General features: G+C 46.0%; 1 protein-coding gene across 1 annotated transcript in view; it reads right to left on the reverse strand.

Moving 5' to 3' along the window:
• The window catches only part of SCYL1 (SCY1 like pseudokinase 1), a 110,615-nt gene that overhangs the window by 86,590 nt on the left and 4,121 nt on the right, over positions 1 to 19,904 (reverse strand). Inside the window, exons 2-3 of the mRNA XM_030217804.1 lie at positions 18,822 to 18,962; positions 15,607 to 15,729 (exon numbers count right to left, since the gene is read on the reverse strand). Coding sequence (XP_030073664.1) covers positions 15,607 to 15,729; positions 18,822 to 18,962 — 264 coding nt within the window. The remainder of the gene's footprint in view (positions 1 to 15,606; positions 15,730 to 18,821; positions 18,963 to 19,904) is intronic.

Genomic DNA, 19,904 nt, shown 5'->3' on the forward strand with positions numbered 1-19,904 from the left:
CTGGATAGGCGGCACCTTCCCCGCGGCCACATAAGCCGCTGCAATGGCTTCCTTGACCCATCTTGCCACTGTAGGCTTAGCAGCCTGCAGACCCTTACGAGGACCTGCAAACAGGACAAACAGATGATCCGACTTCCGGAAATCATTGGTCACTTCCAAATATCTGATGATGACTCGTCTCACATCCAGATATTTAAGAGCAGAGTATTCCTCTGGGTAGTCCTCCCTACGAAAGGAAGGGAGACAGAGCTGCTGATTCACATGGAAGCGAGAAACAATCTTGGGCAGGAAGGAAGGCACTGTGCGAATAGTCACTCCTGCCTCAGTGAACTGCAGAAAAGGCTCTCGACATGAGAGTGCCTGGAGCTCGGAAACTCTTCTGGCTGAAGTGATAGCCACCAAAAAGACTGCTTTCAACGTCAGGTCTTTCAGAGATGCCCTCGACAAGGGTTCAAAAGGCGGCTTCTGTAATGCTCTTAGCACCAGATTGAGATTCCACGCAGGCACCACCGAGTGCAGAGGAGGGCGCAGGTGATTAACTCCCTTGAGAAAACGCACCACATCTGGCTGCGAAGCCAGGGAAGCACCCTTCAGGCGGCCCCTAAAGCAAGCCAGGGCCGCTACCTGGACTTTAAGGGAACTGAGCGACAGGCCTTTCTCCAGACCTTCTTGCAGGAATGCCAACACTGAAGAAATTGGAGCAGTGAATGGAGAACATGAGCCTGCTTCACACCACGCTGCAAAGGTACGCCAAACCCTGGCGTAAGCAGTAGAAGTAGAGCGCTTCCTCGCTCTCAGCATAGTGGCGATGACCTTGTCTGAGAAGCCCTTCTTCCTCAGACGCTGCCGCTCAATAGCCAGGCCGTAAGACCAAAGGGGGAGGGATCCTCCATCACCACGGGACCCTGATGTAACAGACCCTGCTCCACTGGCAGCCGCAGAGGATCGTCGACTGAGAGCCTGATCAAGTCCGCATACCAGGGACGTCTGGGCCAATCCGGACCCACCAGGATTACCCGGCCCGGATGCTTTGCCACCCGGTCTAGCACCCTGCCCAACATGGGCCAGGGCGGGAACACATAGAGGAGCTCTTGTGTCGGCCACTGTTGGAGAAGAGCATCTACTCCCAGGGATCGAGGGTCCCGTCCTCTGCTGAAAAAGCGCGGCACTTGGCAATTGGCCGATGACGCCATCAGATCTAGGCTCGGCTGGCCCCAGCGCTTCGTGATGCCCAAGAACGCCTGAGCAGATAGCTGCCACTCTCCGGGCTCCAAGGTATGGCGACTGCGAAAGTCCGCCTTGACATTCATGACTCCGGCAATGTGGGCCGCTGACAGCTGTTCCAGGTTCGCTTCCGCCCACTGGCATAGATTCATGGCCTCCTTGGATAGAGGGGCGCTCTTGGTACCTCCCTGGCGGTTGACATAGGCCACAGCCGTGGCATTGTCCGACAGGACCCGTACTGGCTTCAACGCCAGTACCGGGATGAACTCCAAAAGCGCCAACCGAATGGCTCTGAGTTCCAGGAGGTTGATAGACCACTTTGCCTCTGCAGGAGACCAGAGCCCCTGCGCTGTCCTTCCCAAGCAGTGGGCTCCCCAGCCCGACAAAGAGGCGTCCGTCGTGACGACAATCCACTCCGGGGTCACCAGAGGCATTCCTGCAGACAACTTGTCTGTCTGCGTCCACCAGCTCAGCGCCTTGCGCACTGCTGGGTCCAAGGGAAGGCGCACAGCATAATCCTCCGACATCGGAGTCCAGCGCTGCAGCAGAGAGTGTTGTAGTGGTCTCATATGAGCCCTGGCCCAGGGCACTACTTCCATCGTAGCCGTCATAGAGCCCAACAGCTGCACATAGTCCCAAGCCCGAAGAGGAGAGGCTACTAGGAACTGGTCCACCTGAGCCTGAAGCTTGACAATCCGATTGTCTGGCAGGAACACTCTGCCCACTTGGGTGTCGAATCGAACTCCCAGATACTCCAGGGACTGAGTTGGGCGCAGCTGGCTTTTCTCCCAGTTGATGATCCACCCCAGGGAGCTCAAAAGAGCAACCACCCGGTTCACAGCTTTGCCGCACTCTGCATAAGAGGGGGCTCGGATCAACCAGTCGTCCAGATAAGGATGGACTTGTACTCCCTTCCTTCCTCAGGAAGGCCACGATGACCACCATTACTTTGGAGAAGGTCCGCGGAGCAGTAGCCAACCCGAACGGGAGGGCTCTGAACTGGAAGTGTCGGCCCAGTACTGCAAAACGCAGAAAGCGTTGATGAGGAGGCCAGATGGGAATATGCAAGTACGCTTCCTTGATGTCCAAGGATGCCAGGTACTCCCCTGCCTTCACTGCTGCTATAACAGAGCGGAGAGTCTCCATGCGAAAGTGCCGAACTTTCAAGGCCCGATTGACCCCTTTGAGGTCGAGGATAGGCCGTACAGAACCTCCTTTCTTTGGTACCACAAAGTAAATGGAGTAATGTCCCTTGCCAAGCTGATTTTCTGGCACCGGAACGACCGCACCCAGGTGGATCAGATTGTCCAAGGTCTGCTGCACTGCCACAGCTTTGACCGGAGACTTGCAGGGAGAGAGTACAAACCCGTCTCTTAAGGGTCGGCAGAACTCTAGCTTGTAGCCGTCTCTGATGACTTCCAGCACCCAAGCGTCTGAAGTTATTGTGGTCCACTCGCCCAGAAACGAGGACAGCCGTCCTCCAATCTGCACTGGGGGGTGGACCAAGGCCCCATCATTGGGTATGAGACCCTGGGGGAGGACCGGAGGGGCGGCGGTCTCTGCGAAAGGAATGCTGCTTGGGGGAGAAGTTCCTCTTGAAGGAAGAGGAGGCAGAAGAGCCCGACCTGCCCGGGCGGTACCGACGGGCTTCCTGAAACCGTCCTCTGGAGGTACCGGGGCGAGTACTAGCCCGAGCCCTGACCTCTGGTAACTTCTTGCCCTTAGACGTGCCGAGATCGGTCACGATTTTGTCCAGCTCGACCCCAAAGAGCAGCTTGCCTTTAAAAGGCAATTTAGCCAGGCGGGATTTAGAGGCGTGGTCAGCAGACCAATGCTTCAGCCAAAGCCACCGCCGCGCAGAGATTGTCTGAGCCATGCCTTTAGCTGAGGCCCTCAAGACATCATACAGCAAGTCTGCCAAATAGGCCAAGCCCGATTCCAGGGCCGGCCAATCAGCCCTCAAGGAATGATCCGAGGGGGAAGCCCGCTGCACCATAGTCAGGCACGCCCTGGCCACATAGGAGCCACAAACTGAGGCCTGCAAACTTAAAGCAGCCGCCTCAAAGGACGACCTTAAGGCCGCCTCCAATCTTCTGTCTTGGGCGTCCTTTAGGGCCGTGCCACCTTCCACCGGCAACGCCGTTTTCTTAGTCACCGCAGTGATTAAAGAATCCACAGTAGGCCACAGATAGGCCTCACGTTCACTTTCAGGCAAAGGATAGAGGCGGGACATAGCCCTAGCCACTTTAAGGCTCGCTTCCGGGACATCCCACTGAGCCGAAATTAAGGTGTGCATAGCATCATGCACGTGGAAGGTTCTAGGCGGGCGCTTCGTCCCCAGCATAATGGCAGAACCAACAGGGGCTGAGGGAGAGACGTCCTCCGGAGAGGAAATCTTCAAAATGCCCATGGCCTGCACTAACAGGTTGGGCAAATCCTCTGAGCTAAAGAGCCGCGCTGCAGAGGGGTCATCCGCTCCATCCGAGCGGGGATCCGTTTCCTCCAAGGAATCCGCAAAGGACCGTTGGGAGAACTCAGAAACGCTGCCCTCATCTACATCGGAGGAGACAAAGTCCTCCAAGGCCTGGGAATCAACCCGAGGGCGTTTACCTCCGGGGGCCTCAACCTCTTTACCAGACGAGGGAGCAGGGGCAGCGTTTGCATAAGGAAGGCCTGATGCAGCAGCAAAACAAACTCGGGGGAGAAACCCCCCAGACTGTGCACTTCCGCAGCCTGGGCTACAGCCCTAGACGCACTCTCAACCGGCGCTCGCAAGAGCGGGGGAGAGACATGCTGCGCATCCAAAATGGCGTCCGGTGCGACACTCCGCGAAGGAGCCGCGCGGGAAGAACGGCGCTTAAGTTTAGCCGCTTTTGTGCCGTCGCCCAAATTAAGGGCGTTCATGGCATTAACGTCTCCCACCTCAAGGGCGGCCCAAGAAGAAGCCGTCCGAGCCGCGTGGCCGGCCAAGATGGCGGAGGCGAGCAGCGGGGGATGGGCGTTTATGGCGGGAAAAACCGCCACACCGGAGGAAGGACCGGGACACTCATCGGTCACGAAACTGTCACCCAACAAGGGCGAATCAGACTTTAAGACCCCCGCATCCCCTCTAGAAGCGCACAAGCGATCTGGGGAGCGACTCTTTGCGCCCTCGCCCTCCGACGCCATAGGCCACGTGGAGATCAATCGGGGAACCCCCTGCCCGCTATAAAAAGGTAAAAATTACCTGCTTTCCGCTCCGAGCTGTAACGACCTGGTGTCCCAGTGAGTAGCTGCAATAAACGTTTAAATAAACGTCAAAATAAACGCCTTTAAGGACGTTCAAAATTTTTTTTTTTAACGGAGCCAGCAGGAGGGGGGAGAAAAGGAGGGACCTGGCGCCACCAGGTTTGCACTTGCTCAAGAAGAGCCCTCAACCCCAGGCACTCAACAAAACCTAAAAATTAGGCTTGGAGGCCTAGCCAGAGCTGCTGCTGTGTGTGACCACCACCTGCTGAGATAGAGAACATACTGAGGAGTTTCCGGCAGCACATGACCACATATAGGGAGGCAAAAGTTTGCTCTCTATCTCCACCTGCTGGTAGATGGACACAACCCACCAGTATGGATTGATCAGCATGATGATATGGAAACAGTACTCACTAGCACTAAGGCAAGCCCCTCCTTTGGTGACAAAGCAGAGAAAGAAAAAAAAGAACCCAGCTTTGAAGGCTTCTCTGGGAAAAGAGATGCTTTAACAGGCAACAGCAACAATGTCTGTGAATATTTCCCCTGTTAAAGCTGTACCAAGGAAGAAACTACCACAATCCAAAAAGAACTCTTCTGTCTACTTCTGGATCACCAAGAGCATTTGCACATTCCACAAAATGGCTGAAGAAGAGATCTTCCAGACAATATTCAACCTGCGGTGACCAGTGGATTTTTTTAAATGCTGACCACCGCAAGTTGAATTAGACTTGGATATTCAATGCCAGTCCATACCCGAGTACTGGCATTGAATATCTGGGTCTTTAGTGGCTCCCAGAAGTTACCCAGATACTGCCAACATTCAGTGCTAGTACCTGGATAGCTATTCAGGCAAGTTAGGATTGTTATATATGCAGTTCTACTTGCCTAGACCTTCTGACTGTTCCATCCCTGGACCACACCAGATACTGCCAAAGTGATCAGTGATCACACATGATACTCAGCAGCACTACCCAGTTAAGTCAGCAGACGTTAGCCAGACAGGAGCCACGCCCATCAACTTAACTCCCATTGAATATGAACTCCCTTCTGTTTTAGACTGGCCAGGACAAGGGAAAAGTGAGAAAGTGATCATAGGTGATAGGAAATGTTTCGCTATTGACGCTCAAGGAAATGCCACTGGTCAATGAATGAATAGTTCACATATGTTTTCACACAAGGATACTTACTATTTAATTTTTTTAGTAAATAATCAAAATATATCTTGTCTAAATTGGTTTTATTCAGTGGGGGTAATTTTTCTCTCCTCTCAGGGGCATGATAAGGATCGAATAATTATGAAATGTATTTATGGGGAGGTTTGTTTTAATTGTAATTACTAGAACTTTCAGATATTTTAACTTGCTTCAGAGGCATTCCCTTGATCAAGGGATTAGTGAAATGAACTAAATAAAAAGAAGCAATCATTTGGTTATAAACTGTGTTAAAATAGAGACAATCTTAGAGAGTCCACAATTTTTCTCAGCACTGTGCCAAAACTGTCAGCAGATACAAACCACCAACCAGATCCATCAAGATGACCCATTTTGTGCTGTCTTACTGTGCTGTCACAGGTCTTGAAGGAGGTAGAACGAGAGGACATGAAATGAGATTGAAGTGGGGCAGACTCAAGAAAAATGTCAGGAAGTATTTTTTCACGGAGAGAGTAGTGGATGCTTGGAATGCCCTCCCGCGGGAGCTGGTGGAAATGAAACAGTAACAGAATTCAAGCACGCGTGGGATAAACATAAAGGAATCCTGTTCAGAAGGAATGGATCCTAAGGAGCTTAGCCGAGATTGGGTGGCAGAGCCGGTGGCGGGAGGCGGGGATAGTGCTGGGCAGACTTATACGGTCTGTGCCAGAACCGGTGGTGGGAGGCGGGGTATAGTGCTGGGCAAACTTACACGGTCTGTGCCCTGAAAAGGACAGGTACAAATCAAGGTAAGGTATACACAAAAAGTAGCACATATGAGTTTATCTTGTTGGGCAGACTGGATGGACCATGCAGGTCTTTTTCTGCCGTCATCTACTATGTATCTGTAGTCTTCTCCCTTCCTCCGCTCGCCACTAAGGTCCCTATGTAGGTAATTCATAAAGGGGGTCTTTTACTAAAGATTAGCTCCAGTTATCTGCAGAAGGGCCCATAGGAATAAAATGGGACCTGCTGCAGATAACTCGAGCTAACCTTTAGTAAAAGGCCCCTAAAGAATTTTATAAAAGATTTTACACACAAAACAGTATCCCAGAGGTTACACTTATAAAGTATGCACAATGCCAAGAAAGAAAGCCTTTTTACATGACCTGCATGTAGGCATGTTCAGGGATGAAGTCATGATTTAGATGTTTTGTCTATGAAATACACATGCATGAACATACTTTACACATGAACATATAACACCTGCTCCCACAGACGCTTGTCTTTATAAAACAGGCCTTCATCCATACACGGAGGATATTATAACACGACACTTGTTCATCCCATTCCTGCTTGTGTTCTGTTTTACCTCCTAGCACCTTACCACCTTCTCTGGATACTCTATCACAGGGGTGTGCAACCTCAGCTCTTGAGGGTCGCAACTCAGCTGGATTTTCAGGATTTCCTCAATGAATATGTACAAGATCTATTTGCATGCGCTATAGATGTGATAAGTAGTAGTAGTAGTAGTAGTAGATCTCTTGCATATTCATTGGGGAAATCCTGAAAACCCGACTGGGTTGCGGCCTGAGAACTGAAGTTGCCCACCCCTGCTCTATCATCCTCTCAATGAAAAAGCTTTTTCTCACATTCCTCTTCCGCTCCCCCCAGCAGCTTCATTTGATAACGCTAAGCTATTTACCTGTACCGGGTGTTCTCCAAGGACAGCAGGCCCAGTATTCTCACGTGTGGGTGACATCATCTGACTGAGCCCAGTACTGACATTGCCTAGCACCCATAGCTTTAAGTTCTGCAAGTGTCCCACTGTGCATGCGCAGGTACCTCACTGATGGCATAGCTGAAGAAGACAACTCCAAGGGGAGGAATGAGGGTATGCGAAAATACTGGGCCTGCTGTCCTTGGAGAACACCTGCAATAGGTGAGTAACCGCTTTCTCTGAGGATAAGCAGGTCCAATGTATTCTTTTTTTTATTTATTCATTATTTTACAACAATACATCAAAAACCAGTTTGAATTAGAATGAGTCAGTTTCAGATAATCTAACAACAAAACATAATAGTCCCAATAAAAAAAAAAGGTATATTTAAGAAATTGGCGTTATATAATCCACAAATGTGGAAGCAAGGATCCCACTAACCTCCGAGGAAAAGGAAATAGAACAAGAAATAATATCATGTTACAAAATAAGCAAGAGAGCAATCCTATTAACATAAATGGCTCAGGGTGTCAAAAAGTGTCTCAGAGTTCATCTGTAAGAGTGCCTTTCCCTTCCAAAAAAAAATTGTAATTGAGAAGCTTCATAAAAAATATAGGTGCCCCAAGATGGCTGTCAACACACAGTGAGAGAGAGGAGCTCCAGTTTGCTTGCTAAAATTATGCCGAAAAGACGAGGAAGGGCGGTTGCCTGTGCCTCACAACCACCCCCCTCAATACCTACAGGTCCAATGGATCGATTTGTGAGTACTCTGGAACAGATTCCAAGGATCGAAGGTGGACCCCTAGAAGGCTCCGATGCAATGCAGGGATTATCGGCGTCTTCAGGGCATGATATCACCTTGAGTCCCGATCCACGAACTCCGCCCCCGCAACTGGCTAGTTCCCCTTTCATGGGCTCGATGGGAATTTCACCAAAGAGCGACATACCTTCAATTGAAGGCACTATGCAACCTGAGGGGGATTCCGAGGGACAATTTCGGTCACTCGAGGCTGATAATGTTGGCGGATTAATTGCGGGACAGCAAAGAATGGAGCAAAGGACCCAGAAAACGCAAGTAAAATTTCCTTAACAACGTTGCAGAAGCCGGCTGAAGTAACTCTAGATTCGCTATGGGATTTGATTTCTCAATTTATATTATCTGAAAATCAAAAAAACAATTCCATATCCCAAAATGTTGTTGAAATTGAACAGAAGATGGAAAGAACTGAAAAGGAAATAAAACTTTTGAATGAGAAACGGGAAATTATAGAAAAAAAATGCTACGGATATGGGAAACATACAAGCAATAATGCTAAAAGATATCTCTAATCTAAGAAGGAAGACAGAGACATATGATAATTTCATGAGAAAGAATAACTAAGATTTATAAACTTTCCAAAAATTAAACTGGTGAATCCAATGGATATGTTAAAGAGATATCTTCGTGAAATATTGGAAATTCCTGAGACAAACTTACCTCCTTTTAATCAGGTGTACTATATTCCACAAAAGGAATCATCTCAACAAGCAAATAAGGGGTCTTTAGATTTGACTGCCTTTCTGGAAACTTCCGAAATTGAACAAGCAAAAGCAGCCACATTAGTGGCTTCTATAGCTTTGATTCCTGATAAGCAATGGCTTTTACGATTATTCTTTAGGAACCGGGATAAATTATTCCTGGGCCAAAGAATAAGTTTATTTCCTGATATTTTGAAAGAGACCCAGAAAAGACGTAAACAATTTTTGCTATTAAAACCAGCTGTCCTACAACTTGGAGGAGTATTTTATTTGAGGTTCCCATGTAAATGCATTATTCGGTTGAACTCATTTAAATATATTTTCATGGATCCTTTGCATTTGTCATCTTTTATTGCTTCGAAAAGAACAGCAGGAGTTTAAATTAATGTTATTTTCTGTCCAAACTTGTGTTGATTAATCCTCATAATTTTTCTTTAAAATTCCTGCTATTAAATCTTGGACCCTATAAAATAATGGACTTGAGTGCTGCAAACTTAGTTTATCTTCTTTAATATTATTGTTTTCCTTTTTTTGTAAACTATTTGAAATGTTACCACACTATGCTGTATCAAGAGTATAATCTTGAAATATATGTAAAAATTTGAAATTAAAAATAAAATAAAAAATATATATATAGTTGCAATTATCCAAATGAATAATACATCTACAGGGATATCTTAACTGGAACTTAGCACCTATATCCAACATTCTTTGTCAAAGGTTCGGGAACTGTCTTTGTCTGGATTGTGTAGATTTAGATACATCAGAAAATATGGAGACATTTGCCTCAAAAAAAAAATTGTCCTTGTTTTAAAGTAAAGCCGTATTAAAGCTTCCTTATCCTGATTAAAGACAAAAGTTACCAACAATGTAGAGCTTAGTTTACCTCTTCTTATGTTCTCTCTAGTATATCTGTAAGGTTCAGACTGTTGGAAGAAACGTCTACCATTGAAGATTCTCTTTCAAGAGTAGATTGTTTCTTAGAAACTGGTAGAAAGTAAATTCTATGTAAAGGAGGAAGTGCCTCAGTAGAACATTTAAATACCTCTTGAACGTACTTATAAAACTTTTCTTTAGGTGACACTGAGATTAACCAAGGAATATTTAACAGACACAAATTCAAAAACTGAGTATTGTGCTCAAAGTTTTCCATTTTCCTTTGAAACAATAAATGCTTTTGTAGCATTTTTCAGCGATCTTAATCTGATTTACTTAGCTTGTTAACACGAAAGGACCACCACCTTCGCAGAAGGTAGGCAGGTAACAAAGCAATCCTCATATCCACCAGCTACCTACATGCCTAATGATCAAATCTCCAACTACAATGGCTATGCTAATTGTTCCCTCCTGAGCAACACATTCTCGGTGCAAAAGCATATTGCATAGCCTGGAGGGCAGGTCCTGGCTACAGGATCACTTCCTGCCTCTCCACAGTGATGTTCTCCCTTCAGTAGATCTTTCTTCTCCATGGCACCACAAAGGCTGCCAGACTGGAAATGGGACTTCTCTACTGTGTCCCTTTAGGCCTCCTCTATAAACCTTTCTATCTGCCTCAGTTCCTCCAAGTCTGCTATTCTAGCCTCCAGACAATGGACCTATTCCCCGAGTGCTAGAAGCTCTTTGCACCGAGTATACACATACAACTTCTCACCAACTGGGAGATAAACATGTGACAGTGTTAAAAAATGGATAGCCCCCATCTGTTGCTAGACTGCTGCCTGCATCTTATTATTGGCGATTTCCTAATTATGTTGCTAATGGAGTGGGAATATGTAAACTAAAGTCCCCTAAAATTGCTAGTTATATGCCAGGCTATGCTAATATTTAGTTTTTATTTTTTTTTACGTTATTAGTAGGTTCCACTCTATGAATCTAAGTAGCCTGTATTTCTAAGAGCTAATAACTGGCTGATAGAGATGCCCTAATCTAATTTGAAGTCTCCTAACTGGTTCAAGGGCCTTTAAATCAGGCCAGGAGTGGGCGGGAGGAAATTTAAGTCTAAACTAAGGCTTCCTGTGCCTATTAGCTGTGCTTTATACTGATACTATAGTAACTGTAAAATAGCCCCTTAAATACTAGCCTATGGAACTGTAACAGAGACTTTATATAGTAAGAAAAATTATTATTTAAACTCCTTTGTTAAGTGAACAGAGTAACTTAAAATAAAATCCCTGAAGTTACCTATTTAATTCTAAGCCTACCTTTTCCCTAGTTTAAAATCAATTTCCCAGCAAATTCTTACCAGTGAAGATATCTCCCTCTCCGGAAGTCCTCACAGCACCTCTTCTGGAGGCAGAATTTGGAATAGGAGTCCCGTGGTCAAATTTAACTGAATTGCCCACCAGAGTAGGTAGTGAACTAGCTCTGGAAAGTCTCTGATGACATCCGCTAGGTTCCCCATAGCTGGAGGCTACTGGAAAGCTAGAGTTCATTGGGCCCCTCTCAAATGGATGCAAGCCATGAGACTGACGTGCACTGTGGAGACCATGTGGCCTAGAAATCTCAACATCTGCCGAACTGTGACCTGCTTGCTGCAGCGGTCTTGCAAGGCGAGCATCATCAAGGAATCCGCTCTTCCTTGCGGTAGGAAAGCCCAAGCTTGCACTATATCGAGCAGGGCTCCTATGCATTCCAATTTCTGTACAGGTTGCAAGTGGGACTTGGAGTAGTTTACAAAGAACCCTAGTAGCTCTAGAACCCGAATAGCTCTTTGCACAGATGCTTGCACCCCTTCTTGCAACATGCGCTTGATCAGCAATTGTCCAGGTAGGAAAATATATAAACTCTAGTCTGCGTAGCGACGCTGCAACTACTACAAGGCACTTGGTAAAGACTCTGGGAGCTGACACCAGGCCAAAAGGCAGAACGCGATACTAGCAGTGGTGTGTCCCTACTTGAAATCTGAGATACTTCCTGTGACTGGGAAGCATCAAAATGTAGCTATAGGCATCCTTTAAGTCCAGAGAGCATAGCCAATCTTGTTCCTGAATCATGGGGAGAAGGGTGCCCAGGAAAATCATCCTGAACTTTTCCTTGAGCAGTTATTTCTTCAGGGCCCTTAGATCTAGGATGGGACGAAATCTTCATGTCTTTTTGGACACGAAGAAGTACTTAGATAGAATCCCTTCCCTTCTTCCCCTGGTGTCATGGGTTCAACTGCACTGACCTGTAGAAGGGCGGAAATTTCCCCTGCAACTACCTGTTTGTGCCAAGAGCTGATGAACGATGGTCTTGGTGGGGGATTGGGTGGTCTCTGTCGCCAATGCAGGGTGTAACCGAGATGGACAATTTGAAGAACCCACTGGTCGGATATTACATTGGGCCATCTTTGATGGAAATATTCAGCCTCCCTCTCACCACAAGATCATCCGGGATGGTTACTTGGACTTCAGCTATGCTCTCCTGATGCCAGTCAAAAGCTCGTCTCGCGCTTTGATTGGAAAGCTGGCTGGGACTTTTGGTTCCTAGGCTGAATGTGGACGAAACTGTTGGGGCTGGGACTGCTGAGATGAGCAAGAAGGCAGCAGATACCTATGCCTTTGAGAATAGTAGGTGCTGCGTTTCGACCCACTTAGGAACTTCCTAGTAGAAGAGGTGGCAGCTGGAGGCTGCCGAGAGAGGGACTGAGTGGTGTCATTATGCTTCTTAATGAGGTCAGCAACCTCCTCCACCTTGTCCCCAAAAAGACTGTCCGCTAACCACTCTTGAACAACTGGTTCTAGGTCAAATGCGTAGCCATGACAGTCTACGCATTCCCATACCCATGGCAGAGTCTGGACGCAATGTCAAAAGTATCATAAGTGCCACGGCCAAATACATCCTGTACTCCAGCTGCTTTTTGGCCAACTGATGAAACTCTGTGGCCTGCTCCTAATGGAGAGAGTGCACGAACTAAGTGCACTGTGAGCAAGGGACTTCAAGTAGATGCTCATGTAGAGCTGGTAGGTCTCGATGCAGGCAATAAGCAATGTGGCCTGATAAAAGTTTTCTCCCAAATGAGTCCAGAATCCAATCCTCCCTACTTGGGAGCACTGAGGCATGAGTTCTGCAGCTTCTGGCCCACTCAAGAGAGGATTCGACCTGCAGTGAATGGTGAGGCAGTTGCTCCCTCTTGAATTCAGAAGCCTTTTGGATACAATACTGTCACGAAACGCCTAGCACCCACCTGGGGTTAACCCTGCAGACCACCTGGAGGGTCCTTTCCCAGCACTGCTCAGGCCCGCCTGCATCTGTGCCCGTGCTCTACACTAGCACCCTCCTCCCACCGACTGGGTCCCGCTTGCTTCTGGGCGAGTCTCCCACCTATGTTATTTCCCTGGTGATTTCTAAGAACACTTGGGCCACTGGAGGTCTTCTTAGATATCAAGAAAATAGCAGCAGCCAAATTAAATTCCTCAGTTTTGAAGGTGTTCTGGAATTTTCTGGTCTTTTCTTTTGGGTCTGCTTATTTCTATGTGTTTCCAAGTTTCCACTGACAGATGCAAGACAGGAATTTCTGGCTGACCACAAACTGACAAGACCTCTGTTGTCATGACATCCCAACTGTTTGTTACAAATATAATTTATTGAGCAGGTGTCGCAAGGACCCCGATACAGCTATCACAATTCTTAGGTGAACATGCGGGACTTCTGATTGGTATAGGAGGTTGGGAACTACAGTCCTATAAAAGGTACACTGCAGACAAAGAACCACACAAAGAACCCCTGGAATAGTCCCCTGGCAGGAGAGTTTCATATCCTTGCCAGAGCCTATTTCCCGGGAGGGTGAGGGGGTGTACCCCATGAGAACTAATTCTTTGCAGCTAAGAATCACTCATTCATTCTTCCTCTCAGCTCTGTGACCTTTGTATGACAATGAGGAATAAACTTTCCTCCTTTTTCTCTAAGTTCAGATTGATTCTTTTACAAATTCCAAAGATACTGTTGTTAGACTCTGTTCTATAAAACTACTAATGCTGAGAGCCAATAATATTTCTTGTACTGTTGCAGTGAGTAATAAAGATTCCTTTCTTTCTACCTTGTTTCTTTTACTTCTAAGAATAGCACCTAACGCTGCCATTACAAAGGTCAGAAAAAAGGGCAAAAGACCAAAGTTAACGCCAGTGCTCAAGCCTAAAAGGGCACGAGACCAAAGTTAACGCCAGTGCTCAGGCCTAAAAGGGCACGAGACCAAAGTTAATGCCAGTGCTCAGGCCTAAAAGGGCAAAAGACCAAAGTTAACGCCAGTGCTCAAGCCTAAAAGGGCACGAGACCAAAGTTAATGCCAGTGCTCAGGCCTAAAAGGGCAAAAGACCAAAGTTAACGCCAGTGCTCAAGCCTAAAAGGGCACGAGACCAAAGTTAATGCCAGTGCTCAGGCCTAAGCGAGCCTAATGAATCACGAAAAAATAAAGAAAACTTGAAGGGCCAAAAAAAATGAAGGCTCCAATATTCTGCCAGTTCGGGCAGTGTTTTTGGTATCTGCTGCCGGCGTTAAACACAGATACTCAGGGTGGAGAGTGGGGTGAGGGATTGGGAAATGGAAACGATTTATATAGGGGGGGGGGGGTATAAAATGAAAATCTGATGACTGTAATTAGCACAGAGCTGTAATTGTTAAGGTATATTTGAGTGAGTTTTGTATAGTAGAAAGTGGATTGTGACATTGTTTTGATTTGTCATCAATAAAATGTTGAAACATAAACACAGATACTCAATGCCAGGCTGACTGATATTGATTATCCAGGGATTTTTTAACCGCTAAAAGTTAACTAGTTAAGCCAATGTTCAGCGCTAACCAGTAACCAGTTAACTTTTTAGCAGTTAAAAGGTAGGCCTATTTTAACCGCTGAACATAGCTGGGCAAGCACTGAATATCCAGGCCTAATCAGCTATGCCATGCGATATAGCTGCTAGCCACAGATATTTAGTGGGAGATAACCAGTTATCTCCTGCTGAATATCTGTGGTTAGGCGCCAATATGCTATTTAACCGGTCAGCGGCTGTGTCTGACCAGTTAAAAGCTCTGAATATCGGGGGATAAGAAAATAATTAGAGAGATAAGACAAGGGAAATACTGAGAAAACCAACTTGAAATAAGCACTAAACCTGCACAGGAAGGTACTTGAAAGTCAAAAGAACTATGCAATGAAGGGAGACCACAAAAAGCGTCCTCCCAACTCCATGGAGAAAGAGACTGAGATACCCACACTCGCGTATCAGACGGGGTGGTACCTGCTCATGCACAGTTGGACGCTGCCAGAACTTTCTTAAAGCTATGCACGATAGGCAACATCCACACTGGGCTCCATTGGATGATGTCACCCACATGTGAGAACTCACTGGGCCTGCTTGTCCTTGGAAAACACCCTGTCTTTGAGTTTTTCATTCTGTGAACACTGGTTCCTTTTGGTACCTTTTTGAACTCTGCTAGTTATTTGAGTTTTTGCATCACATCTTTCCCTACCCTCTTTTTTCTAGGGCTGAAATCTAAGAAGTATGTCACACCATAATGTATATTAAACTTCTGCATAGCCCCTTTAGGATCCTCAATATTTTCAAAGGCAAAAGGCAGTAAGTTCACTGCAGAGAAACCAAGCAAATTATGGTTGTTTTTTTTAAATATTTTCCTACAAATCAGTCATAATGGATGAACTTTCTTCAGCCTCTGCAGGGCAGAATACTTGTACCCTCCTCTGAATGGCCAACATCCTCTGGTAAATCTGGTCTGAAGAGCTAGACACACAATGGGGCACAACATCAGCACCAACAATATCCTAGATAAAGAGGTGTGTATTCCAGCCCTTACCAGGATCTGATGAAGACCCCATGAAACTTCCTGTTCATTCAGGCCTCCAGAGTCCGCCTTCGACTTGAGATGAACACCAAGGGGCGTCACAGGCTCTGTGACAATGTACAGGCATTTATCCGTCTGCCATAACAGAGAAAAAAAAAAAAGAAAATCAGACAAGAACATAAAAGAGTAGCCATACTGGGTCAGACCACTGGTCCATCTAGCCCAGTATCCTGTTTCCAACAGTGGCCAAGCCAGGTCACAAATACCTGGCAGAAACCCAAATCGTGGCAATATTCCATGCTACAAATCCCAGGGCAACCATTTGCTTCCCCATGTCTATCTCAGTAGCATGGAGAAGTTCTGGATGAAAAGTCCATACTTTTCCTCCAGGAACTTGTCCAAACCTTTTTTAAACCCAGATACACTAACCGCTGTTAACACATCCTCCGGCAGAGTTCTAGAGCTTAACTATTCATTGAGTGAAAAAATATTTCCTCCTATTTGTTTTAAAAGTATTTCCTTGTAACTTCCTTGAGTGTCCCCCTTTGTACTTTTAGAATGAATAAAAAAAATTGATTTACTTCTACTCGTTCTACACCACCCAGGATTTTGTAGACCTCAACCTCATCTCCCCTCATCCATCTCTTTTCCACGCTGAAGAGCCTTAATTCTCTTTAGCCTTTCCTCATATATCATTTTGGTTGCTCTTCTTTGAACCTTTTCTAATTCCGCACCCACAAAACTATTTCCCCATACAACAGTCATGTACACACACAGCTTTTCTCTGTTAAAAAAAACCCCCACAGCACTAGCCGCTGACCAACAGCTCAGAGCAGGCTCTTGTTAAACACCTTCTGGTTGGGTTTTAGTAGAGTAAATACATGGCACCTTAGGGTGGTAGGGGTGAATCCTTGGATTTCAGCCAGATAAACACAATGTGAAAATAAGAGAGGAAACACTGCTGCCTGGACATACCATGATGACTGCTCACATGTGCACGTCAGAGCTAAATAATGAGGGAGATCTGTTTTAAAGGAAAGTCAGTCTCTCCCCCATTTAGAAAGAAGAATCTGAAACACGTGAGAAACAAGTATTCCATCATATAACAAGGAACACTGCCAAGTATTGCTAGACAGAAGGTGTAGGTGTGTGGAGCTATTAAAGGATACCATGCACCTTACTCAGACAAATATAACTCCTGCTCTGATTACCTGTGCTGTGCACAAGAACAGCAACATCTCTGACCTGCGGTTCTTCAGATTTTACAACAGAAGCAGACGCTCATCCTGTGTACCAGTGATCTCACTGAAATAATCATTATGACTCCATGCCATATAAACCCAGTAGAACAGCATTTCACACCTGTGTGCACTGGAAGTTCATTAGCTTGTTCCCTGCTCCATAGGAAAAGAGCAAAGAAAGGACTAATGCTGAGGTTTCCTGGGCTTGTAATGATATGGGACAAAATGTAAACCAGCAACATCACTTGTGTACAAAATGCACACAAAGCTGAAGAGCAGATCATCATCAGCGCCCCATGCAGATGTTCAACTGATACATATAAAGCAGGACTTCAGCATAATAGTTGTAAAAAGGGCCTATATTCAAAACAATTTATCTGGATAATAGCAGCCAGAATTTGGAAAATATTTAAATATTTATGAATATTCAGTGACATCATCTGAATAGTGCCAATGAATATCCTTACAAACTACCTTGGCACTATCCAGATAGTGCTGGGGTGGTCCATAGGTGGAACTGGAATTTATTCAGAGAGCAGCAATATTCAGCTCACTCTGTGGATAAGTAGCCGGATAAAAAAAAAAAATGTAAGATAGTCTCAATATCACCACTGTCTGGAAAGCAGTGGGACTCACTGCTCTATCCAGATACTCAGCATCAGCCACAACCAATATCCAGACTATCTTAAAAAAAAAAAAAAAAAAAAAAGCCGCCAACTGCACTACTGTAGCAGCTAAATATCAAGCAGAGAAATTTTTTCAGAGTCCCATATAAATTGTGAAAACAACAAGGATGACTCATGCTTTGTACTGTCATGTGGAAGGTCCCTAACTGGATGTTCAGATTAGATCTTTCACTCCTCTAACTGTACAAAGCTTTGCATGCTGTGGAGGCAGTTTTACAGCCCCCTAGGAAGTGGGGAGGAAACTGATTATCATTCATGGGTGACACCTAATGACCAGATATTTAGGGCCCATGTTTATAGGGTTTTGGAGAGAGCCCTGATGAATGGCCTACAGGTAAGGGCTGTCACTAGGTACATTGGGGGAGGAGAGGAATGTAAGAAAATAAAAATCCCTGGGCCTGAAAAATTCATGGCACCCGATTCCAGCCCTGATTCTGAATGAATTAGAAGTCAGAATCTGCAGATAGGAACCACCAATCAACACATTTAAAAACTATCCGGTAGACATTCAAAGCGATTTAGCTGGCTGCTATCTAGTTAAATTACACCTAACTCAAAGCCGGCTATGTTGGAACGTTCTAGGAACGGAGTCAGCACTTGGCCGCTTAAGTGTTGATATTTAGCCCTTAAGCGGCCAGGTTTAGCACATAAAAGTCTGCCCTATCTTTATGCACTAATCCATGGCCGCTTAAGTGCTAAATATCAACTTTAAATGGCTATGCGCTAGCCGGCTCAAAAATAACCAGATATTCAAAGCCAAAGTCCAGACAGGGCCCCAGCTTTGAATATCCGGGAATAACTAAGTCGACCCCACCAGCTGAATATTGATCCCTCTATTTATTGATACAACTGAAGAACAAAAATGGTGAGAGATTTAAAAAAAAAAAAAAAAAAAACACAAAGCTCAGGCCTAAAAGCTTCAAACCTTTTTTTTAAATAAATATTAAGACAGTTTAAACAAAATTAGAACAGAAAATATAGGATACCCATAAACAAGGCCAAAGAGGATCCAACAGAGCCAAAAACATACCAATTAATACCAATGAACTGTACAGAGCAGATTGTCAGATACACTTCACAAACATACTGGAGAGGAAACAACGGGAGCAGCTTCTCTGAACTTGAGGATCTTGGGTCATAAGAATAGTCATAATGGGTCAGACCAATGGTCCATCTAGCCCAGTATCCTATTTCCAACAGTGGGCAATCCAGGTCACAAGTACCTGGCAGAAACTCAGATAGTAGCAACAGTCCCTCCCTCCCTCCTCCCCAAAGTCAAGCCCATCCACACATTACATACCTCTAAGCCATCAACAAAAGACAAGATATTTGGATGCCTCAAGGTTTTTAGGCGTTTGAAAGCCGCTCTGGCCAACTGTGTCTGCTCCTCTGCATGGGGTTTCACCTCGTATGTAAAAATAGAGACTGAATCACCCAAAGTCTGTAAGGAAAGAGGATAAGAGGGTAACATATTAAAAATTGGCACAGAGGCCCAGATGCATCAAACAAACGTAAAAAAAATCTAAATCGTTAAAGTCCTTAACGATTTTGAAAAACCGATGCATGCACCAAAAAAAACAGGTCAAACATGTTCGTTGCGGTATCGAGAAGTACAATGTATCAATGCTGGCTACTCTGCGCATGCCACAAACGTCCAAAAAAAACCACAACACAAACACGTGGCTCCCCACTAACCAAAACATCTGATCGCCAATTGCTTCTCCCTCCTCCGACGTCAGTCTGTTGTTCCTGGGCCCACCCTCCATTGACGTAAGTTACCTACGTTAGTTATCTACGTAGGTAACTTACGTCAATGGAGGGCGGGCACAGGAACAACAGACTGACGTCGGAGAAGGGAGAAGCAATTGTCGATCAGATGTTTTATCCTGTGCAGCACCTCCACATACAGGTGACAGGCGCTGCGCGGGACGGTAATGCGGAGGAGGGGTCCGGTGGAGGGTGGGAGCGGCGGCGATGATCCCAGGGGTGCGGGGCACGGGGGCGGAGGATGGCGGGAGGTGGAGCCCTGGAGCAAGGGACAGGAAACTCAGGAAGGGAGGGGGACCGGGGATCAGAAAATGTGGAGATTTGTTTTTATTAAAACCGGCTGAAGCGGGGAACAGTGGCGATCTCGGGGGGGGGGGGGCAAGGGCACCCATACAGGACGCTCCTGACGAGCACCTTTGCCCCCTCCCAATCTATTTGTAGTGCAGGGGGAAGTGGGGAACTACCAGTTTGTGTTTTATATAACTTTTTTTTTTTTTTACTTGCCAGCTTGCATTTTTAAGGTGCAGGAGGGAGCGGGGAGATGACAGCTCAGGCCTGAGCGACAGGTCTGAGATCTCGCTAAATTTCTCATATTAAATGATTCGTTAGAATCGTC

The sequence above is a fragment of the Microcaecilia unicolor genome, chromosome 11 (assembly GCF_901765095.1).
Source record: "Microcaecilia unicolor chromosome 11, aMicUni1.1, whole genome shotgun sequence".
NCBI classification, from domain to species: domain Eukaryota; kingdom Metazoa; phylum Chordata; class Amphibia; order Gymnophiona; family Siphonopidae; genus Microcaecilia; species Microcaecilia unicolor.